Source organism: Perca flavescens, chromosome 1 (assembly GCF_004354835.1).
Source record: "Perca flavescens isolate YP-PL-M2 chromosome 1, PFLA_1.0, whole genome shotgun sequence".
Taxonomy (NCBI): Eukaryota; Metazoa; Chordata; class Actinopteri; order Perciformes; family Percidae; genus Perca; species Perca flavescens.
This window is the reverse complement of record NC_041331.1, coordinates 20,649,110-20,668,828: the sequence shown is the minus strand read 5'-3', so window position 1 is coordinate 20,668,828 and position 19,719 is coordinate 20,649,110. Positions and strand designations below refer to the sequence as shown.

The following is a 19,719-nucleotide window of genomic DNA, read 5'->3' as shown; positions in this document are numbered from 1 at the left end:
TTTGGATAGAATAATACCATCAACTCCAGACAAAACTCATCTTAACCTGGGGACAAGTCACATTACAAGCTTCTCAAGAAGCTCTGAATAACTGTGTAATCCTTGTTTCAACATTTTTACAAGTCAACATGTGACGGCTGCTTAACTCAAAGTGTTTACCAGACTTTAGTTGAACAGAGATGAAACCGGGCAAAGCCCAAAAGTTGGCCGATGAGCAGAAGGGACAAATCATTTTTGCACACCGCAAGACACGTGTGCTGAATAACTTAACCTTTGTCATAAAATAAACACGTTCAGGTTAAATATTCAATGTCTTTATAGCATTGCATGACAGTTAAACACTACATACAGCATGTTCATTTTTTTATTTTAACCCAAAATCTTCCACCTTGTTTCAAACACAATATAATAAGAGACTGTTGTGATTAAAGTATACAAAGTACTGCTACATTGTAATATGCCATACACAAATGTGGAGTTTCACAGATAAAAATTACTACATTAAGGTTTTAAATTTGTTAGTTTCAATTCCAGCTTTGTTTAAATGTTGCCTGCCACACAACAAAAAGTTTGAAGAAATCCTCCATGGGTGCTATCCTGACTTCTCCCCCTTCAAGAACTGGAATGGTCGATAGTCTAAAGAGTTCTGACCTTTGATCTTCTGCGTGAGAAGCATTTTTGGGTTTAAGTGCACACATTTGGACAGTTATCTCATTCAAATGTGATAGAAATGTTTCACTTTACAGTATAGATTTAATAAAGCAAGTTGGTAAATGCCTATTTTCATCTTGCTCTGTTTTCTCTGATAATATCTGGAAGCAAACTCAGGATCAGTAGCTGTATTCACAACTGTAAGGTAGCCGAGGTCTGTGACATTGCGTTGTAAATGAAAGTGTTGTTGAAGGGCACAAACTGGTGGCTGATGATCTTGATGGCCTCTTGAGCAGCAGATCCTAAAGAAACCCCATTGAAAAAGGATAAATAAACATCTTGGAGTTATTAGCAGTGTACAGGTGAGATATGCGGTCTTAGGTTACATTCATGTAGAAAGCTAAAATATTACCTCCCAAAAAAGCAGCAACTGTGTGTGGCTCTGCTGCACCATATCGACAGCTGCATATTATGAAAAGGGTAAAAAAAGAAAGAAAAAAAGATCATAATTATTTGGCACATTATCAACCAGTCCATTCAGTAAACCCAGCAGTGGCCATGACTCACAACTCATGGATGTAATCGTCTTTGATGTTGACGTTGAGGCTGTACTCCTGCAGTAGGCTGTTCACACACAGCTTCAGTTTGCTGATGTCGTCCTCCACCTGGTAGTTATAAACCCCTGGTAAGAGAGGACATAAAAAGATGGTGGTAAAAGATGGGGAAATGAGACTCATAAAATCCTTTTATTTCTGTATACTGGCATCAGGAGGAAAAATGTACATTATTCAGCAGAATAAAATCCGACTATGATATGTTTGATTTTGTGAAGCTGGAAGGTTTGAAGTCAGTTACATGGGAGGAGTTTCACATCTTTTTCAAGTCTTTCAAGAACGACCAGTATGATCCTTGGCCGTACCTGGGTAGCGGGAGTGCTGCTGATAGAAGCGATCAACAGCGCGAAACATGAGGTAGAACACCATCTCGCTATCTGGATTGTCCATGCTTGAGGCTGAGGACACACAGCTGTCGTTAATAGGCGACTATGCTTTATGCTTACCAGGAAACAAACAAACAACAATAAACAAGACTGAACAGTTCAATCAGAAAGGACATTCATCTCCAACTTACTGATTTCATCTTTGTTTACTGAATCCACACTATATTCTTCAGCCAGAGATCTGCAGCGCACCACCCTCAGAAAGAATGCATTTTTACCTAGACACCAACACAAATGCTTACAGTTAGCAATACACTTATTGCAGGAGCATACAGTGACAGCATAAAAAATCTTAATCTGTCTGTGCTCAGAGAAATGAAAACTTTTGAAGTCAGAGAAGGCTACTCATGACAGACCTGGAGCAAGACAAGTGCTGCTACATTAGTAACAAAATGTAACTGGTGAAAATACAGTGTGAGGCAGTTTCAATTCACACACACGTTTGTCTAAAAAAGGTCCTGAGTAGGTACATTTATATAGATAAGACACTAACTGCCATGAATAATCAGATCAGCCAGTGTAATTAATTAGTGCATTATTTGAAGCAGATATTGTTACCAATTTCCAGGCATAACATTTGAAAATGTACTTAGACGATTAGAAGCGTGACATAATGAAACCCAGACTCTGCATCATAATATAAAATAAATGCCTCTAAAAACAATCTATATAGCATATATTTGGACAGCATGTTGCATTAATCAGGTTGCAATCAGATTTGTATGCATGTTAACTGTATACTTCATAATACTTACAGAACAGTTTGATGTCCTTTTCAGAGATGCTCTCTGGTGGCTGGTGGAAAGGAAGAGGTAATTTCAGTGGAAATCCATTTTTAGTCAAATGCATTGTTAAGTAACACAATATTCACCCATATTTTGACTATTTCAGGGCAAAACCTATCAAAAGTTGCCAAACGCCAATTCTGTTTTGATTTGGCTTCCAGAGTTAGTTAAACTTGTTTGGATGCAGTTGTAGGATGTATTTTGATGCATGCATATCCTTCAGTTCTCTTTTGACCAGCATTTGCTGGATAGATGTCCCTATATTAACCCTCTAAGCAGCTAATTGTTAGCCTTTGATTGTTGCCACAACAGTAATATTGTCCCATCGATTTTAAAGTTCCTGCTGTGATACATCAAATCAAGTGCTTCCTAGTCACACCTCATTAATCTGCTCTATCAAAGTTTATTTTGGATAGAAATTAACTGATTTAATTAAGCCCTAAATACAAACCCAGGCTTCTTATTCAGTGACTACATGGCTACAGCATACCTTCCCAACAGACTGCAATAGACGTTCTACATGCTTAGAAACAGCTGCTGCATCCTGCATGGCCTTTTCTCTGTAACTGAAATAAAACACAAAAATGAACATCAACACAAAACTAACATTATTAAATCATGCACTGTTAGAAAGAAAGATATAGAACCAAATGTACCGTTGGATAAGATAACGTTTAAAGTACTTTTTCGGTTGCTCTTGTGCCCTCTACAAATCTATCACCCATATATTCCCCACTTACACATTTTGGAGGTTGATGAATTTCTGAGAGTCTGCGATCATATCTGGGATGGTTCCCCGTACAGGTAGACTTCCATTGCCTTCCTTGAGAGCAAACTCCTTGACAGCTTGCAGCATCACCCAGAAGGAGGGGCTCTGGTGAACACGCACCAACAGAACACCCTTTACACTTTAAAAAAAGCAACCACCTCAAAAACGACTTATCTGAAACTATGATTATAACTATGTGTGTACTTTTTAAAAACATTCTCAGAAGAAAAAGTCAAAACCTGTGATGTGATGTTGTTACACTGCTCACAATTGAAGAGGTCTTCAACAGCACTAGGAATCTGCAGAAACAAGAGACGTTACTAGACGAGTCTCACTAGACTTGACTGTTAACTGTGACACTATAGAAAACAGACAGAGACGGCAAAAGTACTCACTTCCCGTACTCAAGTGGAAGTACAGATCCTTTTGTTAAAAAATACTCTGAATACTCTGAATTTAATTGTGATTCTGTGAGAATTCACAGATCCAGTTTCTCTTTTTTGATCTTCCCCTTAACATTTAAAGGAATCTACATGTATGTGTGTGTGTGCTCAAATATGGCTTCTGGAAAGAAAATAAAGGATAAAATATGCCAAATCTCTGGGATCTCCGTTTTCTTCATTTTCAATCATGTCGGCATCCATACTACTATGTGCTAACGTTACCGCCATCAAGCCGCAATGATTTGTCGCGAATGAATGCCGCCGAATCTGTCGAGTCGTCTTGTAGTGGTGCGTCAAGTGCAATGTATTTTCCCATCCAATTAGATTGAATTTGGTATTGATGATGCGAAAAGTAATAACGGTAACTCCACTGAAATTATTTGAAACTAAAGTAACAAGCCAATTTTGTAAAATGTAAGTAGTAGAAAGTACAGATATTGAAATAAAATTAGTAAAAGTAAAAAGTTGGTACAAAAATAAATAGTAAAGTAAAAATATCTGAAAAATCTACTTGAGTACTGAAAACAGACAGGGTTTAAAAGGTGACTTATGTTGAATGGGACACAAGATAACTCTTAAAAACCTAAGAGTATTTGAGATCCGGCACCTTGGTTGGATTTAAAGCAGTATTGACATTCTTAATAGCTTCCTCAAAGTTTTCTTCATCCTCTGGGACACCATTTTCCTTCTTTAGGATCCCTGAAGGAAATAAAATCACAGATAGGTTTGCATTATACAGCCAAGTCACTGCATTTAGGCAAATGCAATACATAGGTCCACAAATACCTTCTCGAATGAACTGTCTAAAGGCCTCTTTCTCCTTGTAAGTTTTCGGTGGCTGACAGTTGTGCTACAACGACAAAAGTAGAGTGACATTTTATTGTACAGAAACACCAACAAAAGTAGTCAGGCATTAATATCAGTGATGGTGAATTTGTCTTGGCACAGAAAATGTATGGTACCTCACTGAGCCATTTCTCCAGGTGTTTAGCAACAATAATAATCCACGGCGTGTGACTGTGGTCCTGCAGATTAAATAAAGAATGCAGAGGAGAACTATCAGCTGTGTAAAACTGACACAGTTTAAACTGACTAATGACCACAGACAAATGTGCTGACCCCAAAGTACAAACCTTTTTGTCCATGCTGTCAAGGTCGTAGGACTGAATGTGGTTCTTGAATTCGGCAAAAGGCTGGTATAACCTCAGGTCCTCCAAGGCATTGTCCGGGTGGGATTCAATCACTGAAGCGGTAAAATGTCAATATTCCTTTTTAAAAATTCAAATTTTACATAGAAATTACAAGCCACAGTAAAATGACGATGTACTAAAAAGAATAATCTCATGTAAATACTCATGACTATAGAGGGTGATTTATGAAATGTTATTTATCACAGAACTGCATTAGCAATTTCATGGGTTCATGCTCCACTGTGAACTGAACGCATTACACATGTATAAATATGACAAATTAAAAGTTATTATTACTTAATGTGTAACCATGTCATAATAGGAGAAGTAGAATCAAAGTGAAATGCTGTTGAACTAACCTGTATGCTCCTGCACCGCTAGTCTCATGTAGCCGATCAGGCCGTAGCTTTTACAGACTAGGAAAGGGACAGAGGCACTCCACAGAACTGAGCCTAGCCTCAGACATGTGCTGTTGGATTTGAGAGATTTTCCAAAATTAATTTGGCAGAAAATATTGTTAATAAAAAAGACAATTAAAAAATAAGGTTTCTACAAAAGAAGTACATTATTTCTATACATTTAAAGGTGGCAATCTTCATTATATTGCAGATATTTTCTTTGAAATTACAGTAAAAATACTAGTTCAGCATACTTTATATTGCTAAGTAATTGATCATTAACTCATTTGTTACAATGAAATTTGGAAGTAAAGAACTATATCTTATACCTTTCTGGCAATTGGACACCGATCACTATGGTAAACCTGTGGAAAAACTCTGGATCGTTGTCTAGAAGCTTGTCTGGACTCTGCAGGTGTAACAGAAAATACAAGAGGGATCTCTGTCACTATCAGAGCGATGATACCGATCAATACATTTACATATTTACACAGCACATATTCAATACCTTCCTACTGAAACATCACTGGTTACTGTTGTGAAAATATCTGTGGCACCATGTCAAAACCTAAATACCAACCTCCTCGACAAAGTTTCCAGAGACATCACTGTTAAGTTCTTGTAGCAGCTCAGTGGCAGCCTGTGCTCTGTTCTGCAACATACATAAAAACTAGGGTCAGGGCTAATACAAATGTGCAAATACAATGCATTTATATGATGTATTATTCTAAAAAGAATATTAAAAATGACTTTATGAATTACCAAGGGAGGAGAGGTGCAGATGTAGGTGGCCAAAATAGGATAGGAAATAGTGTGTCTGTGTGCACGCACTTGGAAATGTTCATAAAACATAAATAAATTTATTTTAGCAAAACATACCTTTCCAATGCTGTTGTTGCTAAGGAAAAAGCTGTAAAACAAGATCAAGAGGTCAACCTTGAACACACAAGTAAAACTAACACATATTCGTTATAGCTTAGATCAACTTTTTGAAAAAATAACTGCAGTCTTACTTGTTTCCAACATCTTCCCCGGAGACTGTGTGTCCATCCACTATGGTGAATGCTCCAATACCTGACAAAGAGATCAATGCATTCAATAAGAAAGATGTTTTTAAATCAGCAGCTGCTGCACCGACACAGAGCCACAGCTGGTTTTACCTGGAAGCACGAGGTTCTTCAGTATCTCGGTTCCAGTTGCTGTGGCGTTGATGAGACAAACATGTGCATTCTCCAGTGATTCTTGACCATGGTCACCCCACAGTCTGAAACATACAGTAACATGGACATGTGTTGCCACCTAGTGATACAATCCATCCTCCACCGCTGCAAAAACACAGCGAGCCTCTTTGCAGGAATGACTTAGCTAGCTAGTGCTGTGACAGCTTCAATAGCTTTGACTTATGCTACTATGTATTGTTACTTGCTTAACCATCAAACACATTGAATATGAATGATTTCAGTGACGGCTGTCATTAGACAAGCTAATATTACCATATTAACCGTAAAGCTAATAGCTGCTGTTTTTTTACATAGCTAACGCTAACTAACGTTGGCACTGCTGCCCCAACAATGTTTCTGCTGTGTCCTCTCAAATGAAATACGTTCAACATTTAGCTAAAATATCATAAGTTATCTGTGAGATCTACGATCTAGTTTACATTTACCTGAGTTGTCTGTCGTATTTCTGTTCTTTGGAGGCTTTAGTGGCTGCCATAGTATATTTGTATATTTCCAATGTCTACGGACCAGTGACTGTAAAAAAGCTACGGACGCATTTTAACTTCCTCAATGACAGATTCGACACAAACATTCGCACGTGAAAATTCAGCTGCGCACTTTCGACACAAATTCTGACTCATGTAATGGAGACCTGAACTGGCATAGTTAAATTGTGAAAGCCTATGAATAATGTGTCAGTACGACAAGCTTCTTGAAACTTTCCTGCAAATTTACTGAATATATACTGTAAACAATAAAACGTGTTGGAGACTGCGGCGTGTGTAGACCTCCCGGAGGAAGGGGGCAAACAAACAAAGGAGCAGCATCCATGGATGATAATTCACTGATTCTTGAGAGTCGGGACAAAAATACACACTATATCAGTTATATAGTTATATGTTTCTGCAGAGAAAGGTCTTGGCTATTTAACCGTGTAAAGGAACAGGTTCTATATAAAAACACATTTTTAACAAAATGTTCCCTTCAGAACTGGATTTGTGTCAACTCCGTCAGACACACTAAAAAGTATACAATTTTAATTCTTCCAATCCAACAAGAATCTAAAGTTCTGAAGTATGTTGTAATAGTGTTTAGTTGCTCTGATATGTAAAAAAAAAAAAAAAAAATATATAAACTTAAGTTGTGATTTCACACTATTCTGAAAACCCAGATTTCTAAATATTTGCATTTTCAAACTTTTATTTTAATTTCAAGATTGTAAAAACAAATTCCTTAAATACATAAGACATAGGAGGATATAGATCAGATGGTCCTTTATTACAAAAACAACATAAACTGAAGGAAGAATATTTTTTTTCCCAAAAAAATTAACAAAAACATACATCCGACGCTGTTGATGAAGATCTGACGGTGTTGATGAAAAACTGACGGTGTTGACAAAAAATATGTGTGCATTGCTGATTATTAAACAAATGTGCTCTTTAAACACTACTACTAAAACTACTCCTTGTTATTAGAGTATTCTACTACTGGAAAGCAAACTATAATAAACATATTGCACATACACAGTTTCTAACTATCAAAAAAACTAATGGAAACCAGGGGCCCTCCTCCCCCTCTGTTTTCATCTATCTCCCCTACACCACTTCCTTCTCTCCTTTTTCTCATCCACCTCTTCTCCTCTTCCTTTTCTCTTTTGGAATGGAAATTGATTTATTTGAAACAGGGACAATGCACAAATAAACATTAAACTTGTTAAACAAGAGAATATGTCTTGGGCCAGGTTATAGCAACAATTGCTAATTTCCACCTGTAGTCCCTTTGTCATTTACTTTAAAGTGGTGTGTGTGTGTGTGTGTGTGTGTGTGTGTGTGTGTGTGTGTGTGTTTGTGTGTTTGGGTGTGTTTGGGGGTGTTTGGGTGTGTTTGATGTGTGATTGCCCTGCACTGCCTACTTTATACTGGGTGTGATCTTACATTGACATTAACAGTACTGCAACACATAATCTGTAGCTTAGAATCAGGTTCAATTAGCTTACTTAAGATTTAATTTTTGTCTAACCTGCGCTTATGCCTTGAGCAGCAGGCGTCGGACATGCTCATGCTCTATGAAGTCCATCACATCAGGAAATATGCTGTAGATCTCTCGTGTTCTTAATTGGACTGGTGATTTCCCATTAGTTTCACTATGATGTCTTCAACTGGGCAGAAACAGAAATCCTTTGTGAGAAGCTTAGGCTGATACTTTGCTGTTGGACCATGGGGTTGTAGAAACTCCACTTTCACATCTTGATGCTCAGTATCCACAGCAATGGTCTTGGTCTTGTGGTAGCCATGCTGGTTTAGTATGCCTTCAATTTTTAATAAATCCCCAACAGTGTCACGAGCAAAGCACCCCCACCCCATCACACCTCCTCCTCCATGCTTCACGGTGGGAACCAGGCATGTAGAATCCATCCGTTCACCTTTTCTGCATCGCACAAAGACACAGCGGTTGGAACCAAAGATCTCTAATTTGGATTTATCAGACCAAAGTACAGATTTCCACTGGTCTAATGCCCATTCCTTGTGTTTCTTGGCCCAAACAAATCTCTTCTGCTTGTTGGCTCTCCTTAGCAGTGGTTTCCTAGCAGCTACTTGACCATGAAGGCCTGATTCGCGCAGTCTCCTCTTAACAGTTGTTCTAGAGATGTGTCTGCTGCTAGAACTCTGTGTGGCATTCATCTGGTCTCTAATCTGAGCTGCTGTTAACTTGCGATTTCTGAGGCTGGTGACTCGGATTAATTTATCCTCAGCAGCAGAGGTGACTCTTGGTCTTCCTTTCCTGGGGCGGTCCTCATGTGAGCCAGTTTTGCTGTAGTGCTTGATGATTCTTGCAACTGCACTTGGGGACACATTCAAAGTTTTCGCAATTTTCCGGACTGACTGACCTTCATTTGTTAAAGTAATGATGGCCACTCATTTCTCTTTACTTAGCTGATTGGTTCTTGCCAATAATATGAATTCTAACAGTCCAATAGGGCTGTCGGCTGTGTATCAACCTGACTTTTGCACAACACAACTGATGGTCCCAACCCCATTAATAAGGATAAAAATTCCACTAATTAACCCTGACAAGGCACACCTGTGAAGTGAAAACCATTTCAGGTGACTACCTCATGAAGCTCATTGAGAGAACACCAAGGGTTTGCAGATGTGTACATTCATAGTTTTGATGCCTTCAGTGAGAATCTACAATGTAAATAGTCATGAAAATAAAGAAAACGCATTGAATAAGAAGGTGTGTCCAAACTTTTGGCCTACACTCTATATATATTAAAGTGCTGGGAAAGTTACACGTTACACAATAATAAGCAGGCCACTGCCTGCCCATTCTCTACAAGTCAGATGCATATGGTTAAATCATGTAATGCATGCTATGTATGTGCATTTGTGTTAATAAAACCCTGAAATAACATTTTAACCCTTCACTATATTCACAAATAATATTATATTCGCACATTAAGAGGTTATTGGTGGATTTGTCAACTCCGTCAGCTTACAGGTCAACTCCGTCAGACATAGAACCTGACGGAGTTGACGTCTGACGGAGTTGATGTAAGGGCATGTATTTTCCCGCCAAATCATGTATTGTATGCTGCAGCTAGTTAGTTTTTCCTCAGTTGCTAGCTGTCCCAATAACCTCACTAAAATGCTTAAATTCAATCCATTATGGTTTAAAAAAAGTATCTTAATAGAAAGATGGTATTGACATGATGCAGCTGTGACCATAGGAATATTGACATTGTTTAAAATATCAAAAAATTTAAAATGTACCAGAGCATGTGTGGGTGTGTTGCATTCACCACAGGCAGAGAGATGAAAAGGGGTCCTCAGGAATAAAGCTGACCATGCTATTTCCTGATTTAATGAGCTTTATGAAAAAATCTGACGGAGTTGACAGAAACTGAGGACACAACTTTAATAGGCAGATTTTTATGGAAAATATTGTTGGACGTTCACTGCATACAGTGTTTTTTATATTTGTACCCCTTCTTTTTTATTTGATATATATGTTTTCACAATTGTAGAGCTTTTTTAAAGTTTTTTGGGATGGTTAATATTGTGACCTCTTGCTGAGTACAAGTGCAATAACATGGACCTTCTAACCACAGACCATACATTTAAACAAATTTTCCCTAAAAAGATAAAAAAGGATATTCTAAAAATCACATAGGTATATACAGTTCCTTTAGATTTAACTTTGTAAGTATGTCAATCATGATGAATTTCTTATTTTTTTATATAAATTAGACTTTTCTATGTGGGACATGTTTTGTCCCGACTCTCAAGAATCAATGAATTATATTAACAACATCTCGCATCTCACCGGATCTCCCTCAAGATGGTTAGCTAAATCTGACAAGTGGGAACTTCGTGGACATTTGGCAACCAGAGCAGCAATTATGATAGCCTATATATTGTTTTAAAGTTACATAATTACATAATTAGTAACGTTAGGCTAATAATAATAATAATAATAATAATAATAATAATAATAATAATAATCAAACATAGCTAGCCAAATAATCCAAAATTCCATAATCAATTAATCTGGAGGTTATTTTCTTATTATTATATTATATTATTATTTCTTATCGTGTGTGTGTGTGTGTGTGTGTGTGTGTGTGTATGTATGTATGTATGTGTGTGTGAGTATGTGTGTGTGTGTGTGTGTTGGGGGGGGGGGCGTGTCAAGAAGGGATAATTGCCAGTCCCCTTCAGCCACTACATAAACTTCATCAATAGCTGCCCCGTGTGATTGCTGACCTTGTCCACGTGCGCACCGGAGTGCGGGAGTTAAACACTGAGAGCTTGACCAGACGTGAATCCACTAAACGTTACGGGGACAATGACAGGGAATCTCTGGGGATATGGAGAACAGGACGGTAAGATCTCACAGCATCCAGGCTCCTTACTGCTTCCCCATCCATACTGGAGGCATTTTAACCTTCTATCCTACAATGCATGTTCAGGCTACTGTTGTTTTCGTTTTGCTGGGGGGCATTGCGTGTTTATCCAGTGGAGCAACGTTGTTAATGCGAGATTAGCTTCATGCTTAAAGAGATGCCTGCTGTCACCTTTACTGCCTTTCCACCCGATTTGTCCTGGGCTATTGAGTGAGAGACATTGCATTGCCAAGTTGCTCTTTTTACTGTGCTACATTGTTTAGTGTGGATGAGACAGTCTTGAAAGAATTTCACTGATTTCTTTTTGATACTTGTGGTCTTTTATTTACCCCGATGATGGTCCCAACTGTGAGTTGTTGCTTTGGAAACAGCCCTTGATCAGTCAGTGGTTTACAGTAGCTTTAACTAAGTGGCTGTATTAAATTAGAAACTATTACTGTGCTTTGGAAATAATGTAATATATATAAATATAAAATATATATATATATATATATATATATATATATATATATATATATATATATATATATATATTTTTTTTTTTTTTTTTTTTTTTTATTTTTAAGTACATTTGATCATCACCCCATGAATTAGAGCTGAAGGCATACGTGCAGTACTGTGTACATTTTCTGTTGATTGCTAATGTTCTTTCTATGCTAAGGTCCTTCTGTATGGCACAAAAATTACCCTGTTGCCGAGGGGGCCCGGCAGTCTCCCATTGACATCGTCCCTCATCAGGCTTCACATGACCCCAGTCTGGGTCCGATTGTCCTGAACTACGATAAGTGTACCTCCATCAAAATTGCCAACAATGGACACTCTGTTGTTGTGGAGTTTGAGGACTCTGATGACCGTTCAGGTGAGAAAAAAATTGCTCTTTATTTGAGTTTACTTAACAATTCAAGTTGAGTCTTTTTTTTTCTTTTTTAAAGAAAGCAGGGATAGTAACGGCAAGGAACAATGTGCATTGATATGACATGACCTACGACTGTATTAAAAGGTTATTGACTGATTTGTAATTATTGACAGATCACAGTTGAGGGATAATCTGTCCGCACTATACAAGTTTACTTTCAATAAACATACGTTTGAAAGATGGGATTACCTTTTTATTTTTTGAAAAGTGCAAACCTCGCACATAACTGACCATAATCAAAGGTTACACATAAACCCCTGATTATGCTGCAGCCAGCAGTTAACTGTATGAGTATCTGTCTGCTGGACAAGTGATGTAATAACCTGATGTGATCTCAATGGTTATTATGATCCTATTTGCTTTTATCACTGGGTGGATCCATGTTAACCACCCTGTCATTACCATGAATGATAATCTCAGAAATGTGGGGCTGTTTGGCTCAGAGCAAGCAAGTAGCTATCACCAAAAGTAATTAATGAAAGAGGAGACCTGTAGGAAAACTAATGCACTTCCTCAGCACTTTTCCACAGTTCAAATGAGGTACACAAATCCCCTAAGCCTGCTGTTGTCAGTTTGGTCTGGGTGTACACATGCATATATTCACAATATGAAAGTGTTCTGTGTCACTGTTGTTTTTGTAAGAAAAGGAAGATAGAATAAAATAGATAAAAGCTTCTATTAAGACAATCATTCAAACGTTTAACAATCTCAAAAATCTGACTTTGAATGGGTTAGGTTAATTATAATGAATGCATTTCTTTCATCAGGATGTCATTAACGTTAGCATTACCAAAGTCAGGATTTACAACATTATATCACCTTTATTTGTATTATTTACCGTATACCTGATACTATCACAGTTTTGCTGTTAACAGATTTCCTTTTACTAAATCACATTGTTCTTGTGGTTATCCTACATCTATATTGTAAGATGGATCAGATAAGTGTTTTTCTTTCTGTGCCATTTATGCCTCACTAATCTGACCTGGACTGGTGTGACATGTTTGTCAGACGATGTCAGCAGCATCACAATGAATAACAGTCAGATTAGACTGGTGTTCATACCCAGCAGTGCAAGCCATAGGCTCTGAAAACAGTTTATTCTGAGATATATATATATATATATATATATATATATATATATATATATATTTTTCATCTTAATGGAATTTCATCTTAATGGAATGCTAAAAGTAGCTTTAATGTTGCTTTATTTAGGATAGAATTGGCTATTTGTGTCTCCGACTAAAGCTTGTGCCACAAAGCTCTAATGATTGATTTGTTAGTGAAGAAGGTGACCTTTCTGTTGGTGCTCATGTCTCAGCTTTGAGTTAGGAATTGAATAAAGTATGCTGGGTGTTACCAGGTTGACTCATCCTGCAGTGTTACCAAACACTCAGGTTTGGATGATGCTGCACACAGGATGCACTCTGCAGCGTTCGCCTGGAAAGCAGTTTGTCTAACACCAACAGAGTGGTTTGGGTGTGGGTGAACATTTCTTTCATGTTTTTTTTTTATTTTTTTACATCTCGTCTTCTACAGTGATCCAGGGAGGCCCGCTTGGCAACCCTTACAGGCTGAAACAGTTTCACTTCCACTGGGGCGGAAAGGACTGCCATGGGTCTGAGCACACTGTTGCAGGGAAAAGCTATGCATCTGAGGTCAGTGTCTGAATACTTCAGTGTGTCCATGCCTAATTACCTAAACACAGAATAACACATTTGTGTCTAAGGTGTGTAGTAAGGTATATGTGGTAACATAATTTTGTATGAAATAAAATCAACAGCTTTGCATGCTAATAATTGGCTTCATTTTCCATCTGCGTATCAATATTGTATGTGACTTCATTTAATTTAACAAAAAAAGCCAGTTTTGTTTCTTTCTTTCTTTCTGTCTTTCTTTCTTCCTATTTGCCCCCTCCAGCTTCATTTAGTACACTGGAATGCTGTCAAGTACAAGACGTTTGAGGAGGCGGCAACAGCTCCTGACGGCCTCGCTGTCCTCGGCATCTTTTTAGAAGTAGGCTAAGATGTTTCTTTTCAGTGCAATCACATTTTCTATCCCTGTGCCCCCTTTCTTCTCCGTTTCATATCAGTGTAACAGTTTCGCAGTTGTTTTTTAGGTCATGGCAACTTGAGCAGAAACAAAGGCAGAATGATGTGTTGCAGTCCAGCAATTCTGCACGCATTCAGAATTGTATCTTTACTTAAAGTGACTATATGTAACTTTTTTTTATGTTTCTGAAGCTCTTTCATTTTTCATACGATGATCTTAAATGACCTGTAACAGCAAATGAGACAATGCTATTTTTATATAGTTTATTCTGTTTTCCCCGCAAAGTCACAGAATGATTTGTGGCAGGTAGATGACCCTACATTAACACATTCTGAAGGTTCACAGATTTGTTGTAACACAGGGAAAAGCCTGTGTCCAGCCAGGTAAAAGGAAGCAGGAAATTTCTTTATATAGGCCTAATTGTATTTTAATTTTACAAGTTATCTGTTGTAGTTATGGCTGATACTGGGGCAGGACCATCACAGAAAAGAAGGAAATTAAACAAAGAACAACTAAAAGCTAATTGGGAAAGTGAAAGAAGACGGGCGATAACGCGAGTCAACTTCGGTCGGGCTTTTAACAGATTATGGTATTGTAAATTATTCAAAACTGACCCAAAATTGGTCCTCAGGTATGTAATATGTCTATTTCATTCATAAAATAACTTTACAATGTGCGATGTGTTTGTACGCCAGTAGCCTAGATTAAATGACACTACCCTTCCATTTAGCGCGGACGTTTTACTCCTTTTACTCCGTGTTTGTGTTGGCCTACTATTTTCTTTTCCCTTGTCCCCCTGTAATGTTACTTGTGTAAAGCGTCCTTGGGTTTCATGAAATGCACTATATAAATCAAAATGATGACGTTGGTTGCTACAACAAACTCTTAATACTTTTGCTTGTTACACAGTGACACCCGGTTTAGCTCACGAGACATCCAAAGTAGGCTAAGTTAGCGCATGTAGGCTAAGTTAGCGTATGCAACACTTCAAATGCAACGATGCATGCGTAACGCATTCTCTTATTGTAAATTAATGAATTTTTTTCTGAGCAAAATATTAATTGCGACTATATGACCTCCCCGTAATGCTAACTCAGTAATCTACAGTGGGCAATAAAGCACTGTAAAGAAAAGACCTTTACGACAACAGGTGTGGTAAAAACACTACTGCTTTTGTCCAAAGTGGCCGCTAGAATCAACACAAACTGAAAGTTACATATAGCCACTTAAATTATTTGCATTATTTTTGTGTACATAAACCATTTCTGCATAGCATGGTAATCAGACTGAATTAATATTTTGTTTTACCTCACATTTTAAATCGCTCACACAAATCTAAGATGTGGGTGCTGATTTCAAAAGGTTTTACAAGTTGTACGAGAAAAGGATTTCAATCAGGAGAGACTTCATTTGCAGATATACAAAAATTATTTATTGTACAACTGTATTATATGAAATGTACAAAGTCTTTTGGAGATTAGACTCCATCGAATCAATAATATTTTTCAATGGGGTAGAGACCAGGAACATAACCCCCGATGGAGCCCAGACACTGGCAGCGGTGGAGAAAGAGACCAGAGACCGGACCGAAGAGGCAACGGAGCTTAGCCGGGAGAAACGTGAAGACCAGAGGTGGCAGGGGAGGAGGAGGGTCGAGCGCTTTGCCTGAAACGACAGCTGACAGCACAGGGAGAGAACAGATTTAAAGCAGAGTTGTAAGGCGGTGATTGGCCGTTGAATTTCGTGGCCAAGTCTGATTGGTTTAACTGAAAGCGTCACTTCTAAACAGCTGATTTGATTTAAGAATGAGTAGTGATTGGGTTAATGACGTCTTCCTGAAAGAATTTGCGCGGAGCCTCATTAGTCACAAAGCTGCGTACGTGACATCCGTTGTGTGTAGCTGAAAACCTAGTGCTGTTATGAGTGTTGTGAGGAGAGTATTTGCTCCTTTCACCAGTGTTGTGGTGCTGCAACCTATGTGATATGTGTAAGCTTTAACAAGAATGTAATATTTTGTAGATTGTATATAAAGATTTGTTATGGATTCCCTCCAAAAGACACAAATCAAATTCAAATCTTGCCTTTTACGTAAGACAGGTGACAACCACAGATGGCTCCACACAATAACAGACGTTCTGTACACGGTCAAGTTTAAGGTGAGTACTATGGTTGTCGCTGGATTTTCTTACATGTAGTAATCACGTGGTTTATGAACTGCTCTCAGTATAAAAGCTGTTGTCTTTGTATTTCCGTTACAGGGCAGTGTCACAGATTTCAAAGGTTTCAACCCCAAGTGCCTTCTGCCCAGCAGCCTCCACTACTGGACCTACCTGGGATCACTGACCACACCCCCCCTGTACGAGAGCGTCACCTGGATCGTCGTGAAGGATCCAATCATAGTGTCTGAAAAACAGGTGTATGTTGCAAACATGTTTCTCTGCCCACAATACATGCGGGCTTCCAACACGTAAAACACTGTAGTAGTTATTCCTTGTTCCAGGTCATTCATGCACAGCATTAACCCCAATCCATTAGTGGGCAACCCCTCTGGCGATAGATAGATAGATAGATAGATAGATAGATAGATAGATAGATATCTTTATCTTCTATATATTTCTTTTCTTTTTATTTCTTCTACAACTAGATCTACTATCACTACTTAAAATAGTATAACAGCCAAACCTCTCTCATTCATGATGAATACATTGTGTCCTTTAAGATAAATCATCATTCAAATAGACAGTTATATCTAAAGTAGGACAGTGATATGATTTTAAACAAAACTGACCATGATTATATTTCCTTGTTTCCTGACTGCACATGTGTGTTCATCTCAAGAGTATTACTGATTGCTTTCACATTGTTGTAACCAATGATCTGCACACATATTTCTCTCATCTCAAGTGTGATCTTTTCTCAAAATGTACAGTTTTTAAATATAGAGGAGATCGACTAAAATTACTTTTTGAGTTAAATAACACCGTGGCACACAGTTACCTGGAAACAGAAATTGTATGTTTCATCTGTACAGCAAGTCAGTGGAGCTCAAGGCATTGATGCTGCAGTTGATCAGTCAGTTGTGACATCCATGTTTCCTGGCCTGTATAGTTTTAGGCTAGGCTCCTAGGATCCACTGCCTTCTTGTTGTCAAACCACAGTTGAGCATCACTGCATCAGTATGCCAGTAGGTGTGGGGGTGGGTGTGAGGTGATGGGGTTTACCTATGTGCTGTAGCATGTCCAGAAATGTACTGTTTGAGTATGGTGCTATATTTACAGGCCAGAACAGAAGGCATCATTCATGGGGGATGCCGTGTTTAGTGTTGACTTGTTTTTATCCACCCCTCTTAGCACTGACTCTTAACCCCCCTCAGCACAGTCAGTACACGCTACATTAACACACCTCCTATTACCATTGCGCATATTACAGTACCAGTCAAACATTTGGACACACTTTCTCATTCAAGTAAATGGGAATTTGTACCCAAACCTTTGAATTGTACTGTATATTAATTGTGAACTTTTGCACATCCAGATTAATATATTATTGTTATATTGCTGTATTTTTTATTTTTTTTTACATATTTTTATTGTCAAATTTCTGTTTTATATTTATGTTCTTTAACTGTTGCAGTACTCTGCTCCAGTCAACTGGGGCACCAAAGCAAATTTCATGCAAGTGAAAACTTACTTTGGCAATAAATCTTTTTCTGATTCTGAAATTAATCAGAAAATGTAAGTCTGGTATGTTGTTGACAAGTTAAGCTGAGTAACCAGATTTCTGCAGCACATATGCCTTCCAGGTCCACCTGTGAGTTGGCCCTGTGGCAACTGCTGTCCGCCTCTGGATTATACTCGCACACTGTGTTGATCTTTTCTAGTCTAGTTCTCCATGTTTAACTCCAGGACTGTACATGAGGAATCAGGTTTTAATGACAGTGGCACCTCGAGTGTAGCCGTATACGGTCCGCCTGTAAACCCATGTGTGTAACATAACTGGGGGTGAGGCGTAAGCTGGGCAACTGGCTTCACAGCCTATGACTCCAGGCCTCAAGCCTTTGATCCCTTCCAGCTGATTATCCTGACGGATGGGTGAGTGGATGGGTGCAGGGCTTTAATTGAGAAATGCTTGCATGGAGATCCAGCAGGGAAAAGCCCTTATATAACAGGGTATTATTTTGTTTTTCATTTCCCCTCATAATTGACATGGAGCTAAAAGAGAAATACCAAAAAGAGGGTGTGATGTGAGGGTAGGTTTACATATTGGAAGTGGAATTAATTAAAGAATAAGTCAGGTAATATTCAATATATTTCTTGTTATCAAATGCCATTAAAAGAACATAACAACAATAAATTGATCCTACTTAAAAGTATCGTATGTTTAGTCAAAGCTTGATATATCTTATCCCTCTGTGCCATAGAGCTCCATTGTTGTCCAAAAACAACTCAACAAATCGCAAACAAATCAGTGAGTCACACAGCTGCACACACAGGACAGGAAAGTCAAAAAAGTAGTAAGTAAAAAAGACTGAATAATGTCCTGTTGGAAAGACAGAAAAAAAGTCCAGGGTGCTCAGGAAGTTCAATCAAATGTTTGAAGGTGCTCTTTGGGGTCGGGAATTCAATTAAGTGTAGAGAAAAAGACAAATCCAAGGCACTCTTCTTCAAAATTATATAAAAAGCCTTTATTTTACTGGCTATTTCATGATGGAAAATGTAAAAGACATAGGGAGAAGCAACCCACTCCTGTTGGCTTTAATCTTTTAATGGGATTTGTTGATAATAGCATACAGAAAAAAAGTATTATCCTTTAACATGCTTATACCAGTGTCTAGTGTGGAGAAAAGGTGGTGAACAAATCAATTTATTTGCAAAAATATCATTTTGTCTTTCTGTCTCTTCCAATGCAGCTGGGCAAGTTTAGAATGCTTGTGTTCACTGGAGAGGAAGAGGATCAGAGGACACGCATGGAAAACAACTTCAGGCCTCCCCAGCCTCTCAAAGGCAGGAAAGTGCGTTCCTCCAATTAATGTGACCCCAAGACATCTAAAGATTGTCAAGATAAAGGCTCTTTCAGATCACAATGAATGCATTCATTTGATTGTACTTTTTATACCTCATGGTAGCTTCTCCTGGGGATTTCTGATGTACTTTGGACAGAAGAGTAATTCTCATCACTGCCAGCACGTTGAGATTTTTGTGTCCCTTTTACAGTCAGAAACGAATGGCAGACAGAGGAATCAGTTTTTGAATGATTTAGGAAAAAAACCAAAAGGGATCTTTTGAAGCAATATAATATTATTACGACTTTGCAGGTTTGTTATTTGACTACTATGTGGTATTTGGAGATATTATTATTATTATTATTATAACTATGTGTTAGC

The 19,719-nt window shown here is 38.1% G+C and overlaps 2 protein-coding genes across 2 annotated transcripts; one reads left to right on the top strand and one right to left on the bottom strand.

Moving 5' to 3' along the window:
• Positions 1-298: 298 nt before the first annotated feature.
• On the bottom strand, positions 299-7,042 carry nae1 (nedd8 activating enzyme E1 subunit 1). The gene is made up of 20 exons (XM_028575139.1): positions 6,903-7,042; positions 6,397-6,500; positions 6,250-6,310; positions 6,116-6,146; positions 5,817-5,888; positions 5,566-5,645; positions 5,198-5,307; positions 4,782-4,891; positions 4,611-4,673; positions 4,435-4,498; positions 4,256-4,347; positions 3,445-3,504; positions 3,177-3,310; positions 2,927-3,002; positions 2,407-2,446; positions 1,783-1,869; positions 1,571-1,663; positions 1,219-1,333; positions 1,064-1,113; positions 299-953 (listed from the first exon to the last, which is right to left on the bottom strand). Exons 1-20 carry the CDS (start codon positions 6,950-6,952, stop codon positions 844-846), a joined length of 1,602 nt encoding a protein of 533 aa, XP_028430940.1. The 5' UTR covers positions 6,953-7,042; the 3' UTR covers positions 299-843.
• Positions 7,043-11,206: 4,164 nt separating this feature from the next.
• On the top strand, positions 11,207-19,419 carry ca7 (carbonic anhydrase VII). The gene is made up of 7 exons (XM_028583237.1): positions 11,207-11,344; positions 12,027-12,224; positions 13,824-13,942; positions 14,205-14,300; positions 16,430-16,492; positions 16,595-16,750; positions 19,246-19,419. Exons 1-7 carry the CDS (start codon positions 11,308-11,310, stop codon positions 19,363-19,365), a joined length of 789 nt encoding a protein of 262 aa, XP_028439038.1. The 5' UTR covers positions 11,207-11,307; the 3' UTR covers positions 19,366-19,419.
• Positions 19,420-19,719: the final 300 nt, after the last annotated feature.

Coding starts and splice junctions, on each gene's coding strand:
- nae1 (XM_028575139.1), bottom strand. CDS start 6,952: ATGGCAGCCACTAAAGCCTCCAAAGAACAGAAATACGACAGACAACTC. Junction 5,889..6,115: donor GCAACAACAGCATTGGAAAG/GTATGTTTTGCT, acceptor TGTATGTTGCAG/AACAGAGCACAGGCTGCCAC. Junction 4,348..4,434: donor TAGACAGTTCATTCGAGAAG/GTATTTGTGGAC, acceptor TATTTCCTTCAG/GGATCCTAAAGAAGGAAAAT.
- ca7 (XM_028583237.1), top strand. CDS start 11,308: ATGACAGGGAATCTCTGGGGATATGGAGAACAGGACG. Junction 13,943..14,204: donor GGAAAAGCTATGCATCTGAG/GTCAGTGTCTGA, acceptor TGCCCCCTCCAG/CTTCATTTAGTACACTGGAA. Junction 16,751..19,245: donor TCATAGTGTCTGAAAAACAG/GTGTATGTTGCA, acceptor CTTCCAATGCAG/CTGGGCAAGTTTAGAATGCT.